Source organism: Alternaria ethzedia (assembly GCF_023757985.1).
Source record: "Alternaria ethzedia strain BMP 0044 chromosome Unknown scaffold_2, whole genome shotgun sequence".
NCBI lineage: Eukaryota > Fungi > Ascomycota > Dothideomycetes > Pleosporales > Pleosporaceae > Alternaria > Alternaria ethzedia.
Genome location: NW_026056195.1, coordinates 1,731,044 through 1,751,767, shown reverse-complemented (window position 1 = coordinate 1,751,767; position 20,724 = coordinate 1,731,044). Strand labels below are relative to the sequence as shown.

General features: G+C 52.5%; 6 protein-coding genes and 1 non-coding gene across 7 annotated transcripts; 2 read left to right on the top strand and 5 right to left on the bottom strand.

Moving 5' to 3' along the window:
* Positions 1 to 926: 926 nt before the first annotated feature.
* On the top strand, positions 927 to 4,887 carry J4E87_001375 (uncharacterized protein; the record flags this gene model as incomplete). The annotated part of the gene is made up of 2 exons (XM_049373019.1): positions 927 to 3,972; positions 4,022 to 4,887. The coding sequence occupies 2 exons, from the start codon at positions 927 to 929 to the stop codon at positions 4,885 to 4,887; spliced, it is 3,912 nt and encodes a 1,303-aa protein (XP_049237677.1).
* A 1,763-nt stretch (positions 4,888 to 6,650) lies between these two features.
* Positions 6,651 to 6,752, bottom strand: J4E87_001374. The gene has a single exon. It is a non-coding gene; the product is annotated as a tRNA-Val (tRNA).
* A 403-nt stretch (positions 6,753 to 7,155) lies between these two features.
* On the bottom strand, positions 7,156 to 9,113 carry J4E87_001373 (uncharacterized protein; the record flags this gene model as incomplete). The annotated part of the gene is made up of 5 exons (XM_049373018.1): positions 7,156 to 7,491; positions 7,542 to 8,263; positions 8,310 to 8,352; positions 8,408 to 8,785; positions 8,835 to 9,113. The coding sequence occupies 5 exons, from the start codon at positions 9,111 to 9,113 to the stop codon at positions 7,156 to 7,158; spliced, it is 1,758 nt and encodes a 585-aa protein (XP_049237676.1).
* Positions 9,114 to 9,877: 764 nt separating this feature from the next.
* J4E87_001372 (uncharacterized protein) lies at positions 9,878 to 13,091 on the top strand (the record flags this gene model as incomplete). Its single annotated transcript, XM_049373017.1, has 2 exons — positions 9,878 to 10,369; positions 10,419 to 13,091. 2 exons carry the CDS (start codon positions 9,878 to 9,880, stop codon positions 13,089 to 13,091), a joined length of 3,165 nt encoding a protein of 1,054 aa, XP_049237675.1.
* A 1,173-nt stretch (positions 13,092 to 14,264) lies between these two features.
* On the bottom strand, positions 14,265 to 16,065 carry J4E87_001371 (uncharacterized protein; the record flags this gene model as incomplete). Its single annotated transcript, XM_049373016.1, has 5 exons — positions 14,265 to 14,420; positions 14,473 to 14,934; positions 14,985 to 15,304; positions 15,357 to 15,856; positions 15,905 to 16,065. 5 exons carry the CDS (start codon positions 16,063 to 16,065, stop codon positions 14,265 to 14,267), a joined length of 1,599 nt encoding a protein of 532 aa, XP_049237674.1.
* A 2,424-nt stretch (positions 16,066 to 18,489) lies between these two features.
* Positions 18,490 to 19,554, bottom strand: J4E87_001370 (uncharacterized protein; the record flags this gene model as incomplete). The annotated part of the gene is made up of 2 exons (XM_049373015.1): positions 18,490 to 19,289; positions 19,518 to 19,554. 2 exons carry the CDS (start codon positions 19,552 to 19,554, stop codon positions 18,490 to 18,492), a joined length of 837 nt encoding a protein of 278 aa, XP_049237673.1.
* A 426-nt stretch (positions 19,555 to 19,980) lies between these two features.
* On the bottom strand, positions 19,981 to 20,468 carry J4E87_001369 (uncharacterized protein; the record flags this gene model as incomplete). The annotated part of the gene is made up of 2 exons (XM_049373014.1): positions 19,981 to 20,229; positions 20,319 to 20,468. The coding sequence occupies 2 exons, from the start codon at positions 20,466 to 20,468 to the stop codon at positions 19,981 to 19,983; spliced, it is 399 nt and encodes a 132-aa protein (XP_049237672.1).
* Between the last annotated feature and the right edge of the window lie 256 nt (positions 20,469 to 20,724).

Genomic DNA, 20,724 nt, shown 5'->3' with positions numbered 1-20,724 from the left:
TTGTGCTCGCTAGTGCGGAGATGTGCATAAGCAGATGGACTCGGACATCGAAACAAATTTGAGCAGGCACAGATGGGGTTTGATTGATCCCAGGAATCCTATTCGTGCCTTTGGCCATAGTCCCGCCTCCTCTTGGACTGTGCGGACTTGTGCCTGCGTTCCGGGATCCTAGCTGATGCATGGGCGATCACAGCGATTTCATGCTCAAGTTGTGCCTGTCCCTCCTTCTCCTCCCTACGCTCCGTGCCGTTGACGACACACGGGTATCATTCTCGTAGGGCCCGCTGCCCGTTGCTTGACAGTTCTTTTCTTACCATCAAAAGTGTTTTAGCACGCGCCATTAGTCGCTTTCTTCATCTCATTTGCATCGTATGTATGGAATGAGTTGAGCACGTTTCTCTATCTATCGACTTTCACCATTGTCACGTCATTCCTTTGAACCGTAAGTACGCGCCATTGATTCGTGAATGGACCTGTTCATTACGACAGGACTCTTTGCTTGGAAGCCATTTGGTACTGACCTTCTACTGCAGTATCCAGACCATCCGAACGCTGCCGTCGATATATCTACCCCACGTAATCCGATCCGACGCTATCCACTATCCTTGAGGACAACTCCTGCTATCCCACGTAACTAGCATTCAATACCCGATTGTAGTACGAACGACTCGACCGGTACGTGAACCATTGCCATGTCTGTTGGTGGTCGATACAATCGCTATTGTTACAACAATCAGTTGTGGAAGCGCGTCGACAGAGACTCCACAAAGACACCCCTGGCTACGGCAACAGGAGACGCGCCATTGACATATTCTGACTCTATTGCAGGCATGTGTTAAGCTATACGTACCTACAGCACCACTTCGTTGTGGTTCTGAACACCCTACTACATAATATACTTTCCTGGCCTAGACAATACACCCGACATGGCTACCGACTACTTTTCCGACCAGGAAACCTTCCTGACCAACCACCCGCTTCCCACCCCCGCTGGAACTCCATACAGCTCCTTATCCCGAAGAACCTCAACACACGAAACACCAGGAAGCGATGTTCCTAGTTCACCACCTCCACTTCCACACGACAACAGTTCCAGTTGGGACGATGCTGCCAACGACGAGAGTATCTCAGTTCTGGATCCGCGCCGCTTTACTCCAACCTTGCATGCCAATCTAGTCTCGGAGATCTTGAATCTCCGCCGGGAACTTGATTCGAAACACAGGTTCATCGATGATCTGGAGACAAACCTAGACACCGCGCGATCCGAAAACGACGCCCTTGCCAAACAGCTTTCCTCGTCCAACAAGGAAAGCAAAGCCGTCAAACGCCAGCTCCAGCACTTCGAGACCGAAACACTTGCTGCATTAGAAGAGATTGCAGGTGAAAGAGACAAGTTCAAGGAGACCAATGCCGACTTGCGAGAGAAACTAGCTGCAGCAGAAAAGAGGACAAGAAGCCAAGATGACGACTCTACCAAGGTGCACGACATGTGGGCTCGCGAAAAAGAAGAGTGGGCGGGAGAAAAACGAATTCTGGAGCGACGTGTTCATGTGTCAGAGACCCGCTTGAGAATGCTTTTGGACGAGATCGCTATCCAGGAAGAAGCTGCCAATGAAGAGGCTGGTGTCGAAAGTGAGGCTGAAGACCCGAGCAAGGACACTGGTATACCGGAGAGCGACGCAGGAAGCGTACGTTCATCGCCACAGCGAAGATCATCTACACGTCTTGGACGTCATTCCAGGAACAGAAGCAACAGCAGTTACAGGAGCATTGGACGCAGCTACCGGATGTCATTGATGAGCTCTGATGGGTATGGCAGAGGCAACGGTCTTAGTCTTGCAGACGAGCTCACATTCGACGAAGAAGAGGAAGAGTTGGATGATCTGGAGCTTGACTCGGACGACTTCCCTGAGAATGAAATGCGGGCTCGAAGAGTCCGCGAGTCGCGACAGTCGATGTTACCTGACGAAAAAGCAAAGCGCATCCTAGGATTAAGCAGCGATACCCAGCAAGTTACATGGGATAGCCCTGTCATGGCTGCCGATGATACCGAGCCGCGGAAGTCGTCATATGAAACGGTTCAATCATCAGTAACATTGACGCCTCGCGATATTACTCTCGTCTTCCCGCCAACGCGACCAATCTATGTCGACACCGGTGTGCAACCGTCGCCTCCACCATCACCTGCCAAGTTGGTCATGGTGGAAGCGACGTCGCAAACTATTGAGCCATCTGTCCAGACCAAGTCAAATGATTTCCCATCTACTGCTGCTGAGATTGAGGCCAACCAAAGTCGGAAGCGTGTTTCAGTACCCTTGACTTCCAGCCCGCCTGTCCAAGCCAGCCCTGAGATTTGCACAACGACCTCAAGCTCGGTACAGACAATCGAACAGCCTCTCAGTCCGCCACCTACGCCTAGGATCCCTCAGCCATCAGACAAAGCACCCTTGTCACCAGTCTACCAAACTCAGCTCGTGTCTACGGCAACGCAGACAGACTCGCCGATCGAGTCTGAAGTAGTACCAGAAAAGCCTACTAGAGCGCCACCGCCAGCGCCGATAACAATCCCTTCTATTGCTATCCATGCTCCTACATCTGCTCCTTCGTCGCCCAAGGCCCCGATCCTTCCTCCAGGAACCAAGACTGTCTCGACCCAAACCACCGGCGACCTGATAGCTCCAATGTCTTCGACTGGCATGCAGACTGAGCCAATCAGGATTGATCAGAGAGCTGTGAAGCTTCCTGCGCATCTCCTTCCTTCTGCTATAACCTCCAAGCCTGGCACTCCTGAGGCAGATCACGTCAAGACAATTAAGAAGGATTCCAGCGATGCCGAGAACTCGACTCTCAAGACCACGTCTCGCCAGGACTTCATTACCCGTCTTGAGAAGGCTGCCGAGAAGAAGGTTGAGAACCGTTATCCAGGAAACAACGACAACGGACCTTTGTCACGCCAGCTTCATTCAGACATGCTCAACCGACCCTTCCGAACAAGCAGCCTTTTCGCCGGTTTCGATGGTCCTTCGTCTGATGAAGAGGATGATGACGCGGACCTGAGCGACGACGACTATAGGAGCCCACAGTTCTCTACCCCAATGCTTTCATCGCGTAATGCAAAGAGCGGACGGCCAGTGAACCCACCTACCCCTGTTCCTGAAGACAAGGAATCAACGCCCATGCCTAGGCCATCGGAGGATTCTATCAACAGTGTATCTATAGCGTCTAAGCGTAGCTCGATGGAGAAACCGTCTAGAGTTGGCAAGGCACAGCGTAACTCTATCGGCCGCCAGCCCAGCATCCGACGATCTGCCATGATCCACAGCGGAACCGCAGCGCACAACATTCCCAAGCCACCCTTCCCGGTTCCCACTCGATCCAGCTCCCGCAACAAGCCAGTGAGCAAGAGCGAAGGTTCGCAAAGCCCAACCCCTCGCAACAGTGGCTCTTACGCTGGTCGCCGTCCATATGGCGTGAAGCATCAGCGCAAAGATAGCCTACGCAAGGTGCGATCTGCTGCTCCTGTCTCCAAGGGCGCACGCTCTCGCAGCAGATCACCCACACTGCCTGCGACTCCGAGCATTGCCGATACATCTTCAATCCCTCCACTACCGAGCGACATTGCCAGCGCAAGTGGCTTCCGCCACCGACACCAGCTATCAAATGCAACTGCAGCGACAAGCTACACAGCCAACGGATCTACGAACACTTCTGTCTCGCACACAAGTGTCGTCGATGCGATCGCTGCAGCCATGATTGGAGAGTTCATGTGGAAGTACGTGCGCAAGAGGAAGACTTTTGGTGGCCCTGACACGCCGGTGGATGTCAGTCGCGCAGCAGAGGAGGCTTCTTTGGCTAGCCATGGTGTGAGGCACAAGCGTTGGGTCTGGATCTCTCCATACGAAAGAGCCATCTTGTGGAGTAGCAAACAGCCAACGACTGGTTCCGCGTTGATGGGTAAGAGTGGTCGCAAGCGTAAGTCTCTCGAATTCATGTCACTTTCTACCTACTAACATACCACTAGTCGTCATCCAGTCTGTTCTCGATGTCGCCGACACCTGTCCTGCCCCGAAGAACGAGACACTCTTCAACCGCTCTATCCTCATCCTTACTCCTGCTCGCGCACTCAAATTTACCACATCGTCCCGCGAAAGGCATTACCTTTGGCTGACGGCCCTTTCTTTCCTCGCCCATTCGAGCGCACCCATGCCAGATCTGACTTCTTTGCCACCGGTACCTCCGCCGGTCGACGAAACACTCCAACGTCAACAAGGTGCGACACTCCGCCGTAGTCGTGTTCAGGACTCTGTGCGTCTCGCCAAGGGAAGGACCAACCCAGTCATGGCTCGTTACGCAGCTCAAGATGAGCCAATGCCTAGCTTGCCATCTCTCGCTGGATTCGAAACGGCTATGCCAGACTCTGCCAGCCCTCCCACTATTCCTCGTGGGCCACAACACGGCAGGAAGAGGAGTTCTACAGGACCAAGCGCACCTCCTCCGACTGTTCCTTTCCGCAGTTTCTCGCACCAGCATGTACCATCGGTCTACTCCAACGTATCATCTGATATGTACAGTGCCGGCGTACCGCCATCAGTACCTTCGTCAGTCTACAACCCCAACAGCGGCGCCATGAGTTCGCGAACCTCAGAAGCCAGCACATCGACTCGTCAACATTTCTTCGACACCATGGGCACAGTCCGCATGGAAGCCTTCATCGACAACGCTCTCGGCGACCCCAAGCAGCTGAGCAGCTACGGCGGACGAGCACCGCACATGCAGCACCGTCGCCGACGCGGCAGCAGCCAGTGGAGCGCGAGCACGCGCGACCAGTCGAACCGAGGCGGCGGTTTCTTCGACTTCGACGCTAACGATCCTTTCCGTGGTTTCTAAACAACGCACTGCACTTACGACTCGCTCACGTGTGACGGGCATGCTTTACGGTCGCTCGGATGTCTTCCACCGCCTGTTGCCCTTTTGTCTTTCGACTATCTCCATCTTTCGCTTGTACCGTCTTATTCTCTCACTGCTAGGGCAACGACCCATACGACTCAACGTCATTGTGCGGAGGTCCCATATACCTCGTCTGCATCTTTCCTACCGTCACTCTACTTCGACCCACCTTTTGTATTCTCCCACTCGCTCAACAAACCCTGGGGGCCTGACTGCAAGGCTAGAAAGCGGTTGTGCTCGCGCGCATCTTATCACTCGTACCGCCTATTGTAATGTTTCTTCTCTCGGCCGGCTTTCGCTGCTGCGCACCATTGATACCCCTCTCGCTACCTTTACCTCGTGGTCTTTGAGCGACCTTTATTCCCTTGCTTGTTTTTTCCTTTGCACGAGCGTTCTATATCCACTTTGTCTTGGTTGGAGGTGTAGCCTGGGCGATATTCACTCGCTACTTGGTGGGGGATGGGCAGGGGGTAGCCTCAGGGGCAATGACCCAAGTTGGTAGTTTGTGAAGAATCCTACAATCATTACCGCTATCTATGATACCGATCAGTCTGCATGTAATGATCTACTGTGCATCGCTGGATCTCCAGTGCTCACCATCACGTCAACCAAGGGAAAAACTCAACAGATCTGGAGCCTACATCTACGTTAGGGCAGCTACTTTGCAGGTTTCCATGTTAATGTAGGCTGTAGATCTGTTCAGCTTTTCCCTTGTATGAGGTGCTATGTTCCATGTTCAAAAAAAAAAGTCGGGTGTGTCTGACATAGCCGAAACCAAAAAAGCTTCATTCTCCGCCAACACCCCACCACGCATACCACCACGTCTCCCTACACTACTCAAGGCCTCTACGGATGCAAAAAGAGAGGTCTTGCCCGGAATCGAACCGGGGTTGCCGGAAGACACTGATTTTGAGATCAGAATCCGGAGTGATAACCGCTACCTGGATGGTTATTAGCGGGGGCAAGTTGGTAAGTGAGGAAGAGGATCTACGCACACTACAAAACCGATTGTAAGCGAGTTGCTTGACTGATTGATGGGGCGATGAAAGATATTACAAGTTATGTAGATGTGTAAAAATGTGTGGAACAGACTTGGTGGTTTGCGTGGTTGGGCCGTGGTGGGGCTGCGGTGAGAATTTGCTGGAAAGTGGTGCGAGGACGCCGAGGTATGCCGGGATCGGGAGGCACAGCTTTACTCGCATCACATCATCACATGTAGACTGCCTCTGATTTTCTGATATGCATTTTACGTTGAACTGATAACTGGATATCCTACAGACATGAATCTTCTCATCTTCTCATCACAAAGTATAATACTGCCTACTACATGCATATAATAGACTTTATCGATCCCTTAAGTGTATTTCTCGGGCTGCTACGACTATCTTTACCTTTTGAAATAGAACAAATTGCTGTGTTGTCTAAGGCTCGCTGCATCGCGTTCCCGAAGTTCGTGTGCCGAAGTTTCGCCTTTTTGTCCCCACCCCTGCCAACGAACACATCCTTCAATATTGAATCGATGGGATTCAGAAACGATGTGATGTGCTTCTCTAAGCTTCCAATTTACGTGTGTTGGAGTGAAACGTGTATTCGGATTTTGCCAACTCAAAATCTACCAAAAAAAAGTCCATATCCGCCCACGCCTATTCACTGCCCTCCCCCACAACAAAAAACGAATGCACTACAGAACCTGTAGCTCCTCTTGACTCATCGGAGGTTTGAACTCCGGACCTTCAGTGTCCTAACGGGTGGCTTTTGAAGACCCCTTGTTAGACTGACGTGATAACCAACTACACCAACGAGCCCTGTTTTATAGCAAATAGAGAAACTATAAGACTTATGTAGTTGTTCCGGGGCCGCTGTCAGCAGAACTGAGAGAATTACAGGACTTGAACTTGTGCGGTCGCTAGGGCGAAAAGGGGGGGTTGAATGTGGGCAGCTTGCTGGAGCTATACCCACTTGGCAGGGTGGGGAGCTATCAGCTTACTACACAAACACCCTGGTACGAGGGGCAACGAGTCTTCATTGGAGCTTACACTAGTAAGCATTCTCACTGCATCAGGTTATGTTGGCCTGGTGTTGAATAGGTGGTTGTGGTAACTAGAATATATTGACTTATAACGGTATCTGATATCGCGAACAGGGACGCGGAAACAACTCACAACAGGCATCGCAAGAACAACAACAACCCCTCACTAGTAAAGGTGTCTAGAGCTTGCTGCCTGCTAATCTCCTCTTCTCCTTCTCTTTGTCCCTCAGCAACCGTCGCAGAATCTTTCCAGACGGTGACTTCGGAATCTCATCGATGAACTCAATACCACCGCTGATCCACTTGTATCGTGCCTTGTGTTCTTCGACATGCTTCTGAATCTCGCGAGCGAGCACGCGGTCGTTCTCTTCCAGACCGACTGACGGTGATTTGACGACGAAAGCTTTCGGTACCTCTCCGGTCTTCTCGTTGGGGATTTGGATGACGGCGCAGTCGTTTACAGCAGGATGCGTTAGGAGATGTGCTTCGAGCTCTGCAGGTGCAACTTGGTGGCCCTGGGAAATTGTTAGTATTCGTTGGCTGGCATGATGAGTGGAGAGCATACCTGAACCTTGATGAGTTCCTTGATACGATCAACGATGAAGACGTGTTCGTGACCATTTGCCCCCTTCTTGAATACAGCCTCATCACCGGTGCGCATGTACCCATCTTGGAAGGTTTCCTTGTTGGCCTTGTCGTTGTTCAGATAGCCCAACACGACTGAAGGAGACTTGACTAGCAACTCGCCAGGCTGATCGTAGCCAGTAATCTCGGTGCCCTCAATAGTAACGATCTTGCACTCGATGCTAGGCAGCAGAGAACCGGAGGAGCCGAACCAGATATCATCGGGAGAGGACGAGGAAACAACGGTGCATGTCTCTGTGAGGCCATATCCTTGTCTGATCTTCCACGACGGAAAGATTTTCGACAGATCCTCTGCCGTCTCTTGTCCTAACGGCGCTGCGCCGGTAAAGATTGACCAGACAGAGCTGAGGTCGTATTTGTCGAGCAGGGGCTTGTTCTTGGTCATGAGGATGATGATCGGTGGGACCAAAAACAACGAGTTGATCTTGTAGTCCTGGATGGCCTGCAGAGTTGACGAAAACTCAAACTTGGGGAGAACTACGACACCATCACCACGGTAGACATTTGCATGGCAGATGACAACCAGGCCATAGATATGCGACATGGGCAAGAGGCCCAGGGCGATCTCGGTATAGTCGGACTGATTTCGTACGTCGTTGATGATCGTGTCTCTGTACGGCTTCTCGTAGGTAGTGATTTGCACTGCTTGTGGTCAGCTAGTGTTTGATGCGATAGAGGACAAACTTACTTGTGTTGGCGATGACATTCCTGTGCGATATCATGACACCTTTCTGTATGATACGTTAGGATATATATGCGCGTACATGCAATACGTTCACTCCTTACCGGTAGTCCTGAAGTACCGCTAGAGTAGCAAAGGAACGCGGTCCGCAGAGCTCCGTCGCCTTTCTCCCAGTCCAATTTCGGCAGACGGTCAAGCTTCTCGCCCTCACGGATGAGATCGTCGACCGTCTTGAGCCCCTTTGGTGTTTTCTTGCCAGCAAACGATTCGGGCACCTCCAGTATGTATATGCGATTCTCGGGGATGCCGCAGTTCTTCGCCGCCTGTCGCGCGGTGTCTAAGAGGGGGACGCAGGTGAAGAGGGCTTTCGCGCCGGAGTTCTTCAATTGGTATTCGAGTTCAGCGGTACTGTACGCAGCATTGGCGGGCGATTGGATGCCACCCAGACGATGGGTAGCCCATGCCAATGGAAGCGTGTCAATCTAGCCAACGTCAGTATCCTCGTAAACCCATCAGCCTGGAGATGCTTACCGTGTTGACGGAGAAGACAGCGATGACCTTGTCCCATTCAGTCGCCTCGTTAGGTTTGAAGCCAAGCTCCTTTGATAAGCCTCGGGCGAGAGCCTCGACACGGTCTCGCATATCCAAACACGAGTATCTCTTCCCGGTCAACCCGCAGGTGAAGGGGTCGTTCGAATAGCCGAGCGGGTGACGGCCATAGTGCTCATCGAGCATAAAGTCGCAGATGGGAATCGAGTCTGGCGGATCGAAGGGGAGCTGCGGCACCCATGAAGGAGGATTGAACGGCATGTTGAGCGATATCTACGCGTGCGTCAGTTGTGCGCGAAGTCTTGGGACGGATGCAGGAACTCACCTATAATAAGCCTCAATTGGCGATGCAGGGAGAAGACAAAGGAGGAATCAAAACTGCAGCTTTAACGCATGCGCCCATCTTCCTGAATGACGTTAGCATCATCGGATGCCGTGTCTTGTCGGAGCCGACAGCTACTGCCAGCCCCCAACTGTGGGGAAAGCTGGGGTACCGAGGTCACGCCTCGAAGCGGCCAAACCTCTCCTTAACGCCGGCCTTAGCTCGGAGCCACCAAAATGCGACTCACCTCCTCGACCCAGACACGCAGAAAGAAATTATTGCAATTCGGGACCGAGTATCATCAGGAGCCGCAAGCATGACGAATCTCTCCAGGTTTGGCTGCTATCTTGGAAGTCGCTCCTATCGCGACGTACTACAGCAAGAGCAACCCTCGACCCTGCCTCCGCGCTGGCAGCCGTCTTCACTGTCACCATCTCCAACGTTTGCCCACTCTCACTGCGCCGCTCAAGTGAGAGCGACTCAGCAGAGTTTTCCGTGACTCCAAGTACGGCTATCTTCCTATTGTCGCACGAACCTGAATTGAATTTCTATTGTCCGCATGACGCGATCCCACCACCTGCCACTCCTGACCTCACTCTGTTGTTTCTAGACTTCAATTTGTCTTTCTTGTCACTTCAGCTATCGCTACTGAATATCCGACATACACGTAACAGCAAATCACTACTCGACTCACCCACCTCTCATGGCATCCTCAAAGCGCAAGTCTGACGACAGCGATTCCGACTGGGAAGGTGCACCCGGAGCGAAGCAACCCAAACCCACGCCCGAATCAGGGACTGCTGAACTCCATAAGGATCTCGGTAACTATGGCAGCGCATCTTCCCAACGCCCGGCACGAGTAAGGAAACCTCCGGAAAGATACATCAACGCACCGCCTCAGCCGCCTGTCTCTAAGAGAAGGAAAGCGACCTTGACCAAGGCCAAATCATCCGCCCAGAGAGCTCCAACTACAACAAGAGGTGCTTCTCATCAGATTCAGACCGAAGCTCCGGTATATTTGGAGACAAGTGTCAATGGCAGCGACACCTCGTCGCAACCACCGGAGAAAGAGTCCAAGATAGTGCGTCTCAAAGTCCCAGTCACCACGTCCACACGCCAGCCAAGCCAACACCACGAAGAGGAGAGCTCCGGTAGTGAGCTATCGTCCCCGCCAGAATCTTTGCCATCAACTCCTGTTTGTAAAACCCTTGAACTTTTCGGTCCTCAGGCTAATTAGCAAGCAGATCTCTGCCCACAAGAACACACAGAGCTCTTCTCCGCTGGACGGACAAGGTCAATGTGCACAGCGTGTATTGGAGCCCGTACCGGCATCGAGCCAAGATTTTGCAACTCCATCTGCCTCGCAGGAAACCCTCCCAAGCCAGACCCCCATAACGCAGTCATGGGAACCATATACGCCGGAGGACAGTATGCGCAACGTCCCAGACTTCGCCAATCACGCGCAAACACCACCGTCAATGCTTTTGAAGGAGGCCGACAGTCGCTTCGCATACCTTACGCCCGAATCAGGTATCCACTATGATCCGAGTCTCGTACATGACAAGTCGAGCGTTGATCTTGGGAACGGCCAGGTGCCTGAACAAGACTCATATCTATCCCAGCCCATACTGTCTTTGGGCTTGACCTGCGGAAGGTGTGGCGCAGCTGGGCACGAAGAGCATGACTGTTCCGTGGCTCCTTCTATCCCCGACAATCGAGATCGCAGCGGGCAGGTCGAGGCTTGGCTTCGAGCTGGCGGTCCCGCCGACCAGACAAAGCCGCCCTGTGCTGACCATGTCGCGCCGGTACCCAGTCTGTATGCAGAATCAGAAGCAACAACGGATTGCGATGAATTCGTGGGCTCTCCCGTCGGCGAACGATTCGACCTACCCGACAACAAACACCTCTATAATATTACCGAGAGACTCATTGCCCAGCAGAACAGAGGCTCGAACAAGCCAGAACCGCACGGACAACCAGAAGTTTGGGCCGATGGACGGCAAGAGATCTGCGAGACGCTACATTACTATCGCGCATACCAAAGCGCCTGCTACTCAACTGGCGGTTTTGCGAGGGGCTTCATGTTTGACAAGGTTGCGCATGCTCGCGACTATATGGATACTAATGTCGTCATCTCACGTGCAGGCGGTGGTCTCGCGAAGGACATTGACTCTGGTGAGATGAAGTCAAAGAAGGACCAATCTGAAGACTCAGCTGCGTTAGGCTTGAGGAATTGCATGCTTCATTCCAACCCAGTCGTCATCATTACCGGAGTCGACAACCCCAACATTCCGTCAAAGCCACCGCATCAGTACTGTGTCCTGGATCACTTCAAGCCCACCCATATTTGGGCCGAGAAGAGTGGTAACAGCAAGATTGTGCGATACCGCTTTGAGAAGCTGAACACCAAGAAAGAGTCCTGGTGGAAGGAGAAGGATTCTCAGGAAGTTGTAGAGCTTGGCTCGCTGCCACCTCCAGTTGAGAAGATATGCGGAAGCTGCAACGTGAAGTCTCAACAGATATACCTGAACGGGTGGATGTGTCTACAACCGACTTGCGCCGCCTTTTGGAAGATTCTCATACCAACGCCAGGACCTGGAACGAGCATGTCAACGCAAGAGCCAAAAGAAGCCTCTTTGGTATACGACCCACGCTTTCTCAAGCAGAAGACTCCTTGGCACAATGACGACCATGATTACCCTCTGGTCTCTAACGCTGCCGAACTTTCAGGACACTCTATTCCCGGCGAAAATACGTCCGTCGCATTCTGGTCTGGTATTGTTTGCCCTGGTTGCGGACGCTGCACATCCCGTCTGAACTGGACAAATTGGGAGTGTTCCAATGTAGCATGCCAGTACATGAGAACGCCTCCGCACACGCTCATCCCCGCGCTATCGCTTCACGACCCATTATGGCCAGTCACTAGCAGCTACACGCTGTCTAGGGATACAATGACACCTCTTTTAGGATTGAAGGTATCATTTGAACATGGATATCGTATCAATCGCTATGAGTTACCCGGAGTCAATGGCTTCATCACACACATGATCGCCAACAAGACGGTGCTTGAGGAAGAAGGTGGACCAGATGCCATGTTTGAAGAGCTCCAACAGACGGACATTGGACTGCAGCGACGCTCCATGCCGAACGGTCAGCTCAAAGGACCGAACTACTGCCGCCATTTCGCAGTCAACTATGGCATGCCATACAAGTTCATCGCAGCGACAGCATCTCGCTCCTTTGATGGAGCTGCTCGTCCGATAACCAGCACCCGTAGTCGCCTGAACTGGGCGGCCAAGTTGCTATTGACGCAAGAGACTGGGAAGAGTATGGAAGAAATCAATCAAGTATGGCAAGAGAAGGAGTTCAACGAAGTTCTAGCACTGGGATACTTCGAAGAACAAAAGATCAACTACCATGATGACGGCGAATTCGGCCTCGGCCCAACTATCGCAACGTTGAGTTTGGGTGCACCTGGCACTATGCGGATCCGCATGAAAGCCCGTCACTACCATGGCGTATCTTCTGTCGCTGGCCTTTACGATGACGCTTCTCCAATACCCGGATGCGAACATTACGAAGCTCGTCTCGCACTTCAACCTTCTCTCGATGCGCTCAAGACATCCGACTCCAAGGCGTATAACGCGAGGAGGAAGCAGATACCCAAGCAGTTGAAGCTCAACAACCGAGGCAATGCGAGGGATGCGCTGACCATGCAGCTCGGCCATGGCGATATTATCATCATGCACGGTGCAGATGTACAGAAGTATTATGAGCACGCTGTTGAGCACTCGGGTAAGCTGCGGTTTGCGCTTACTTGTCGATACATCGATCCCAAGTCGCTGAAGGCTGAGGATCAGCCCCAGTATGAGGTTGGACCGGATGAGGAGCGGTACGATGGATCAGGATTGACGTGAGGTTCTGTGAACCATGTCGAAGCAGGAAGACGGAGAACCTGGATTGGACGCGGATTACAGCGATATGATCTTAGATAGCATGTTTGACGAGTGGTCATATCTGGGGGATACTATGTTATCATACGAAGGTGGACATGTCTCATATCTTATACGGGTCTTGCTCTGGATCTTGGTCATTAGATAATCACCACTTCAAGCTTGTTCGCAAGACTTGCGCTGAGCCCAAAGTACTCAGGATTTTCAACGCATTGAAACCGGATACAATACACATAGTATGAGAACGTATGCTTTAAAATGTTTAAAGATATGCGGCAATTGGGATGCCACCAAGGTCGTTGTGCCACCGCCTTGCGTCTACGCCCTTTCACGCTGAAACCCGAAGTCTGGGGCAGCTAGACGCGTATGGTGGTTGTGATGTCGATAGTAAGTTAACGTGAACGATCAATTCGACGAGGCTGACGTTCGTGTTAGGCGCGAAAGAAATCGACCAGCTTGTGCGTGCCTCAAGGGCAAATAGCTCTACGGTCTCTGCAGGCTTGCAGTGCGTGCGAGCCATGGCAATGCGGCGCGACGAAGATGCATACGGCGTCAGCGCCCTAGCTTTCCGATCCGTAGACTCACAACTGCCGTCTCATACAAGTCGCGTCCGGAGATGGTGCCGAGTGACTGTAGTGATGGAACAATTGGGAAGCAGTAAGATAATATCTAGGTAATATGACCGACCGACCGACGGAGATGAGTGTGGTGTTATTCAAGTTGCTATTCGGATAAAGAAGGATCAGGGTGGTTGATGGAGCTGAGTGATAATTTGCTGACGCGCCAGACACGGGAGGGCTCTTCAATGTTGGATGCCAAGACGGGTTGAGAAGATGAGACGGACTGCGGAAATCGCTCAATTGATTGCGGGGTGAACACCGAATTAGCACGGCTTGGCGCCTTGGCCGCCGCGCTAGCACGTGTCCTGTCGTGGGAAATCAGCACCGAAGGTCCTGCGCGATTGTTCTGGAGCGTGGTCATCACGAAACATGACAGCAAGAGAGCAGTAGACAGTGCGTACCAAAGCAGTGGGTATATTGAAGTAAAGACTGCTCTAGGGACAGCGAATGCCAAAACTACGAAGCCCAACCTCCCCTATTCCTGCGACATGACTACTAATGAGTGAAGTCAAGCACCCTAGACGACGTGGCTCTGCTCGACGTGAGGCTCCTTCTCGTCGCCGAAGTTGTTGAGGCGCTCCTTAGCAGCTTGTCTGGCGATCGCATCCATGTCCACGGGAGCCACTGCGGCAGGACCGTCGAAGATACGGGCGATCTCCTCAAGTGTGGGACCCTGTTGAACAAGATTAGCATTGTTCTCATGGGTAGATCAGGAGTGTACATACCTTTGTCTCGGGGTAGACGAAGTAGACAAAGACGAGCTCGACGGTGATCCAGAGAGTGTAGAAGAGAGCCAAGTTCCAGTGCTTGGGAAGATTGTCCCATGCGACGGGGTTGGTCTGACCACCGACGGCGAGAATAGCCTGAACAGTGATGTTCATGATCATGAGACCCTTAGCACGGAGAGCATAAGGCAGAATCTCAAGAGCGTAGGCAACGAGCAGACCAGACCAGGCGAAAGCGTAGAAGACACCGAAGATCCAGACGAATGGAATCTGAGCGTAACCGGCTGCGGAGTTGGTGTCGCCGGAGTTCTCGTAGATGGCGCACGTGATGGTCCAGCAGACGAATGAGACGACCATACCAGTGGTTGCGCCGAGGAAGAGGGGACGACGACCAACCTTGTCGATCAAGGTAGCGGCGTAGACGGACACACAGAGAGCCAAGATACGTTCACCACCGGTGAGCTGATGCAATGTTAGTGAGTGTTTCCCCGCAACGTTTCAGCGATACTTACACCCATCTTCTGGTTCTCGCTGGTGATACCAGCACCCTCGTAGACCAAGTTGATGTAGTTGGAGAAGAGCGCGTTGCCGGAGTACTGGGAGATGATACCGAGAGAGATGAGAATAGCCAACCTCCATCGGTTACCCTTGGTCTTGACAAAGTCGACGTAGCTGGAGTTCTTGTTGGCATCGGCCTCCAGACGAATGACCTCCCTCATCTCGACGTATTCGAACTGAACCGTGGCGTTGTTACGGTCACCTCCGGCATGGTAGTAGGCGAGAGTATCCAGGGCCTCTTCGTAGCGCTCCTTGGAGATCAACCAACGTGGGCCTGGAAAGCAATGTCAGCGTATATTCGTTATGCAGTGTAAAGTTTGACTTACTCTCAGGAACCCACCAAAGGAAGCAGAGTTGGAGGAACGAAGGCAGAGCCTGAAGAAGAGTGATGGACCTCCAAGACCAGTGGTTGTCCGCCTGAGATGTACCCCATGCGATCCATGCGACGAAAAGAGCACCCAAGTTCCAGAGACAGTTGTATACGGCAGTGAAGATACCACGGTGCTGAGGATGGCAGATCTCGGTAAGAAGAATAGGCGAACACATCTGGGCGAAGGAGTTACCGAAACCAAGAATGAAACGGCCACCCATGTAGATCTGCCAGTTCGTAGAGAAGGTTGAGACAAGGGCACCAGCAATCATGATGGAGCAGCCGACGGCGATTGGAATCTTACGTCCGGTCCACTGGGTCAGGAAGGGAACGAGGAAGAAGCTGACGATCGAACCGATGTTGTACATGTTGTTCATGAGACCCAGGCGGTTACCGGTAGGCTCATCAAAGTAGTCCTGCCATCTGCTCATCTGCTGCGAAGAGTTCATCATCATGCTGAAGATGGTCAGCAAATCCCGCTGCATAACTGGAAACTCCACTCACCCGTCATAACCAGTAGTGGCGGAGGCAATGCAAAGGACCGAAGAGTGCCAGAACAGCTTTCGCATGTTTGGGTCCTTGTACCAAATGACCTTCTCGAACTCAGGCACATCCTCGCGGACGGCACTGTTGCCCTTGGCGGCTCCGACGTGCATACCGACCATCTTGAATAAAGAACGATGGAACTGTTAAGTGAAAGATTGACCGAAGTTCAGGACAAGTAGACTGTGCTACTGATGGGCGAAGTCCCTTGGGTTGAGAAAGACCCTCGTCCGGCGTCGAGTACTTATATTCGATCCACCTCCACTGCAAGCGACCCCACACCCCGGATGGGAGATACTCCCATGCTTGTTCCACCGCGGGTTGACGGACATGGGTACCGCACTTTGCAGGAAGACTGCCTGACAGCAACGGTGGGAAGGGCCAGTAAGATGATACCAAGAAATCTCCACCGAGCGATCTGTTGGCACCAGGCCCGTAGCGCCGTGGGACTAGACTTACAAGAACAGAGAAGTCCCGTCTTGTCATATCTAGGCATTGGCCGCCAACGGAGGTATCCAACGTCCGATGCAAATTGCTGTCTCCCCATGGGGTGTTCGGCTGCCTTCCAGAAGTCTATAACCTGGTGGCGCTAGAACGTGTGACCACATTTGACAATAGACCCAGACACGGGTTGCTGTCATTCATTGGCCCTCGAAAGCGCCTTGATATTAACTTCGTGATAGCCAGATAGGACAACAGCATGTTGCGTTTTGGAGATGCGACATGTGCAGAAGCGCCTGCTGGCGAGGTCTGGTGGTTCTATGCCTCGGTCTGCTTCAACTCATCAGATGATAGATCCCTTCATCATGAGATGTCGAAGCCGATCTGCCGAGTGATTTTCGCCATCAAGCCATGCGTTCCCCGATTCTGTTACTATTCCGCTGTGCCCAGCGTTGAGGCTTGAGACGCCCCCGGGCTTGATTGTAAGACGCCTCGATAGCTCTGGATTCCCATCTGAACAGGCGACTCGTCCCGCGGATAATTTTGCTTAGCATCCGGTATGCCTCTTGGTGTTCTGCACTCAAGGCTTGGAATAGCCAACCAAGAGTCCGCTCACGGTAGGTCAAGCTTACCACGCGATGCCAGGACCAGCCAAGATGGATAAATGGGCCTGCGCGCCGGATCTGGAGCTCGGTGACTGGACTTTACAAAACAATTGTACTGACGAAGTCGTTCCATGATTTTTCGCATTGGCAGACGTCGATAAGGCTCAGACGGCTTCGACGTACGCATGCGGATAGGGTGTGCAAATGGTTAGGGGGGAAGCCGCGCTGTGCATACGCGCAAGCGACGAGGCGGGACGGTGTCCAGGTGCACATCGGAGCTATGTTGCAGGCCACGTGCAGCCTTGGCGGCATGCACCGGCGGCAGCCATGGGAGTAATCAATTGCGAGGTCGGTGCTCGTACTGATGCGACACTTTCAATTTCCTGGGAGGCATATGTGTGTAAGGTGTTCCACGCGCCGAGCTGTTGGAGTCGACAGTAGATTGTTCATGCGCAAGCGAATAGGCTAGTGGGGCCCCTCTTTCCATCGCAGAACGCCCCACCCCGTTCCTCTACTCGCGTTGTACACTCATGTCGTGATTGATGGCGCTTAGAGACATGATACCAAGCCTTGCCCTGACAAAGACGGGGCCCCGGTCAGCCGGGACTGCGCAGCTCACTCGATAGCGGATCACACATTTAGCCGGCCACATCTGGTGGTGGCGTTGTGGTGGAATATTGCTATACGCCAAGCATGCTATTCTTCCTGGAGCGGAGAGCGGAAAGGCGGCACGGCGATGGATGAGACCTCTGTGTGAACATGATTTCAACACTACTCGCAGCCTTCGTCCCCAAAGTGCGATGTGGCACGGTGCGAAGACTGACCCAGCAGCAACGACGGGCCGGACTCTGAGCCTGTGCTCTTCAGCGCACCTCTGAGTTACCTAACTCACAAGACGGCACAACACAGTCGCCGCCTGCAATGAATGCGCGGTTTGATGGGAAGACTTGTCGATAAGATGGCGGGCCACTATCCTGAGCACAACACCGACGCAAGGCCTTACTTCGTCTCCGGCAACGGTTTCTCCGGCTGAACGAAAGAGCGACTTTTCTACCATGTTTCAGCATCCTAAAATACGGCGGTTTCGAGGAACAGTATCCCAAGGAGTTGTCAAACTCTGTCGAATACGAGAATCAGCCAAACATATATTCAAGCGGAAGATCAATGAGTGTGACAACTTCACAGCGGCCTTCTTGTCGTCACAAACACACATACTAAGTGGATAGTGGCTATAAGAAGACATGGTGATGGGGATATGTCCTGTGCATGGCCCACAGCACCCGGTGAGCCAGACCGAACGATATTTGAAGTTCCAAAGAATGCATAGCCAGAAGGTAAGAGACTTGACTACCAAGATCTAGGCTTGTCAACTACAAAGGGCTAATCCAGGCACACTGTCCGTGAGAACTACATACCGCACGAGACCTTCCGTAATACTCTCTTGTCCACTCCAGTCATTCCATGCACTTCTGGTCCCGCTCGATATCCTGTCTGTGTACTTCATACACTCCAGCCAAAAGTGTTGTTTTCACGAAGTCTGGTCGGCTGACGAGTGTAGGTAAGCCTTACGATCTGCTTCGGGACTTTGCCTGCGAACTTCTGCTCTATGATTCTCCCCAAGCCCTCGGCCGCTTCCACCGCCATTCGACAGTAACAACCTGAGTGCTCGATGATGACTGCGTTGAGCGCGTCGCAGTCCAATATCCGAGCAAGCTTGTATTTGCTGAACAGCTCCTCACACTCGGCAGGGTAACGGGTGAAATCGTCTTCGTAGTAGTCGTAGCCATCCTCTATTTCCAGCCTGATCAGATCGCGGCAATGGAAGTTGAGCTTGATGGTACGTAGACCCTTGCATTCGAAAGCAAGTTTTAGATCAGCGTTCACACCGAACTCTTCCTTGAAGCGGCTGAAGAACCTGAAGTCCAAGTGACGAACGAGGTCAAAGCGGCTCGGCTCTGCGGCCAGGAACGCGCGTGCAAATTGGTTGTCGGCGTATGAGCAAATCATCATCTGCGAATTCCCGATGACGGTGGCGACCGTCTCGTCGAAGGTTCGTCGCGATGTATAGCAAAACTGGGGAAGAAATCCGGGTCGAGCGGGGTTATTGCCCCTCCTGACTGCCTTGCGCACTTCCATCACGTTCGTATCGACATCGAGGGCAAGTTTCCAGATCTCGAGGCGGAGTTCAGTAGGCAATTCAAGGAATCCGTGAAACTTCGGCTTGATGGCAGGGGTTTCGTAGACGTCTGCAACTGCGTCGCTCTCCGGAATCCACGGCTCGCCTTTGATGTATCTGGGCACTGTATTTTGTAAGCATAGCTCGTGATTCCTTGCATCCCGCAACGACCTACTCTTCTTCGACCCGGGCAGCACGCCATGCTTCACTACCTCAGCCCAAGTCTGAAGATTCGAGTGCGAAGTACTGGAAGACGGGGTTGAAGTGATGGTTGAGCCGTGAATATCGGGAAATGTCGCCGTGTCTAGTTGGAATGTCGCTGCATCATACGCGACGCTCATGCCAAATCGACTGCCGCCTACTGAGAAGGGAATGAGGACGACGGGCATGTTTGCGGTTTTCTGTGCTGTCAGGAAAGGTCTTCGTATCAGAGGTTTGACCTACAGTGCAAAGAGAAATGAATGTACGAGCCGGAATGTGTAGAAATTGTGAGACTAGGTCTATCGGTGTCTGTTCGTATACGCAAAATGAAGGCTCTACGTGTACGGGAGGTAGTGAGTGGTAGATGAAGCAGGGGATTAAGACTCCTGCCTCGCCCTTGTAGGAAAGTGTGCCCAGAACAATTTGCGATATTCCCCTTGGGAAAGCGGCTTTGTGCGTTCGAATTGTGTGAAATGCGGCAGGTGTGGTTGGCTCGCCGTCTGTGGACCATCAGTACCACGGAATGGAGGTGATGGAACCAATCTGCATCTCAGCCTTTCACATATTCGCATCTTGATGTGACCTCTCCTTTTGCGCCTACGCAAGCAGGCAATTCAGAATTTATGGGCGTGCTCTTGCACCACCTTTCCATCTTCGATGACACAGATGTCGACGCCAGCAGTCACACGCAAGGTCTCCATATCGAACAAGTACTCTTCATCCTTCTTTACTACCTCCAAGTAAAAAGGATCTTCGTAAGCCTTCTCGAAATCTTCGTACTTCCGCACCCAGAAGTCCGCCATGCCGTCGTACGAAAGAGTAGGCATGCTTAGGCGTGCTTTGTGTCTTGATGTAGTGTGATACTTCGAATGATCAGTACTCGTAGATGAATTGCGCAGCATCAAGATAATAAGGGGCTGCACAAGTAGGGAGAGCTGATGGGGAAGCTCACTTGGACGTATTTGACGATACCGTGACGCTGCAGCCATGATGTGATGAGAGGGCCATGTTTGTTCGCCCAGTGGTCATTGAACTCATCTTCAGAAAGCTTAGCATTGCGGTTCGCAAAAACAGTGATGCGTATCAATTCTTCGGTCGACATGATTGCTGTTGCTTGAGTTGTCGCGAATGTGGCTGGCGTCCACGGGTGGCTGGGACGAGGATGCCGGGTCAATGACGCATCACTGCCTGCAGGAACCCTGATCGGCATCTATCCTAAGTTGCCGCATGCACGATTTCAATGTGCTCTTTCATGACTGATTACCCCGGACCATCGATGCGATGCTCATTGTTGTGCCTGTCGCTGCGGACCACGTCGCCAGTTTACTTTTTGCTCATTACGCCCCGCCTTGACCCTG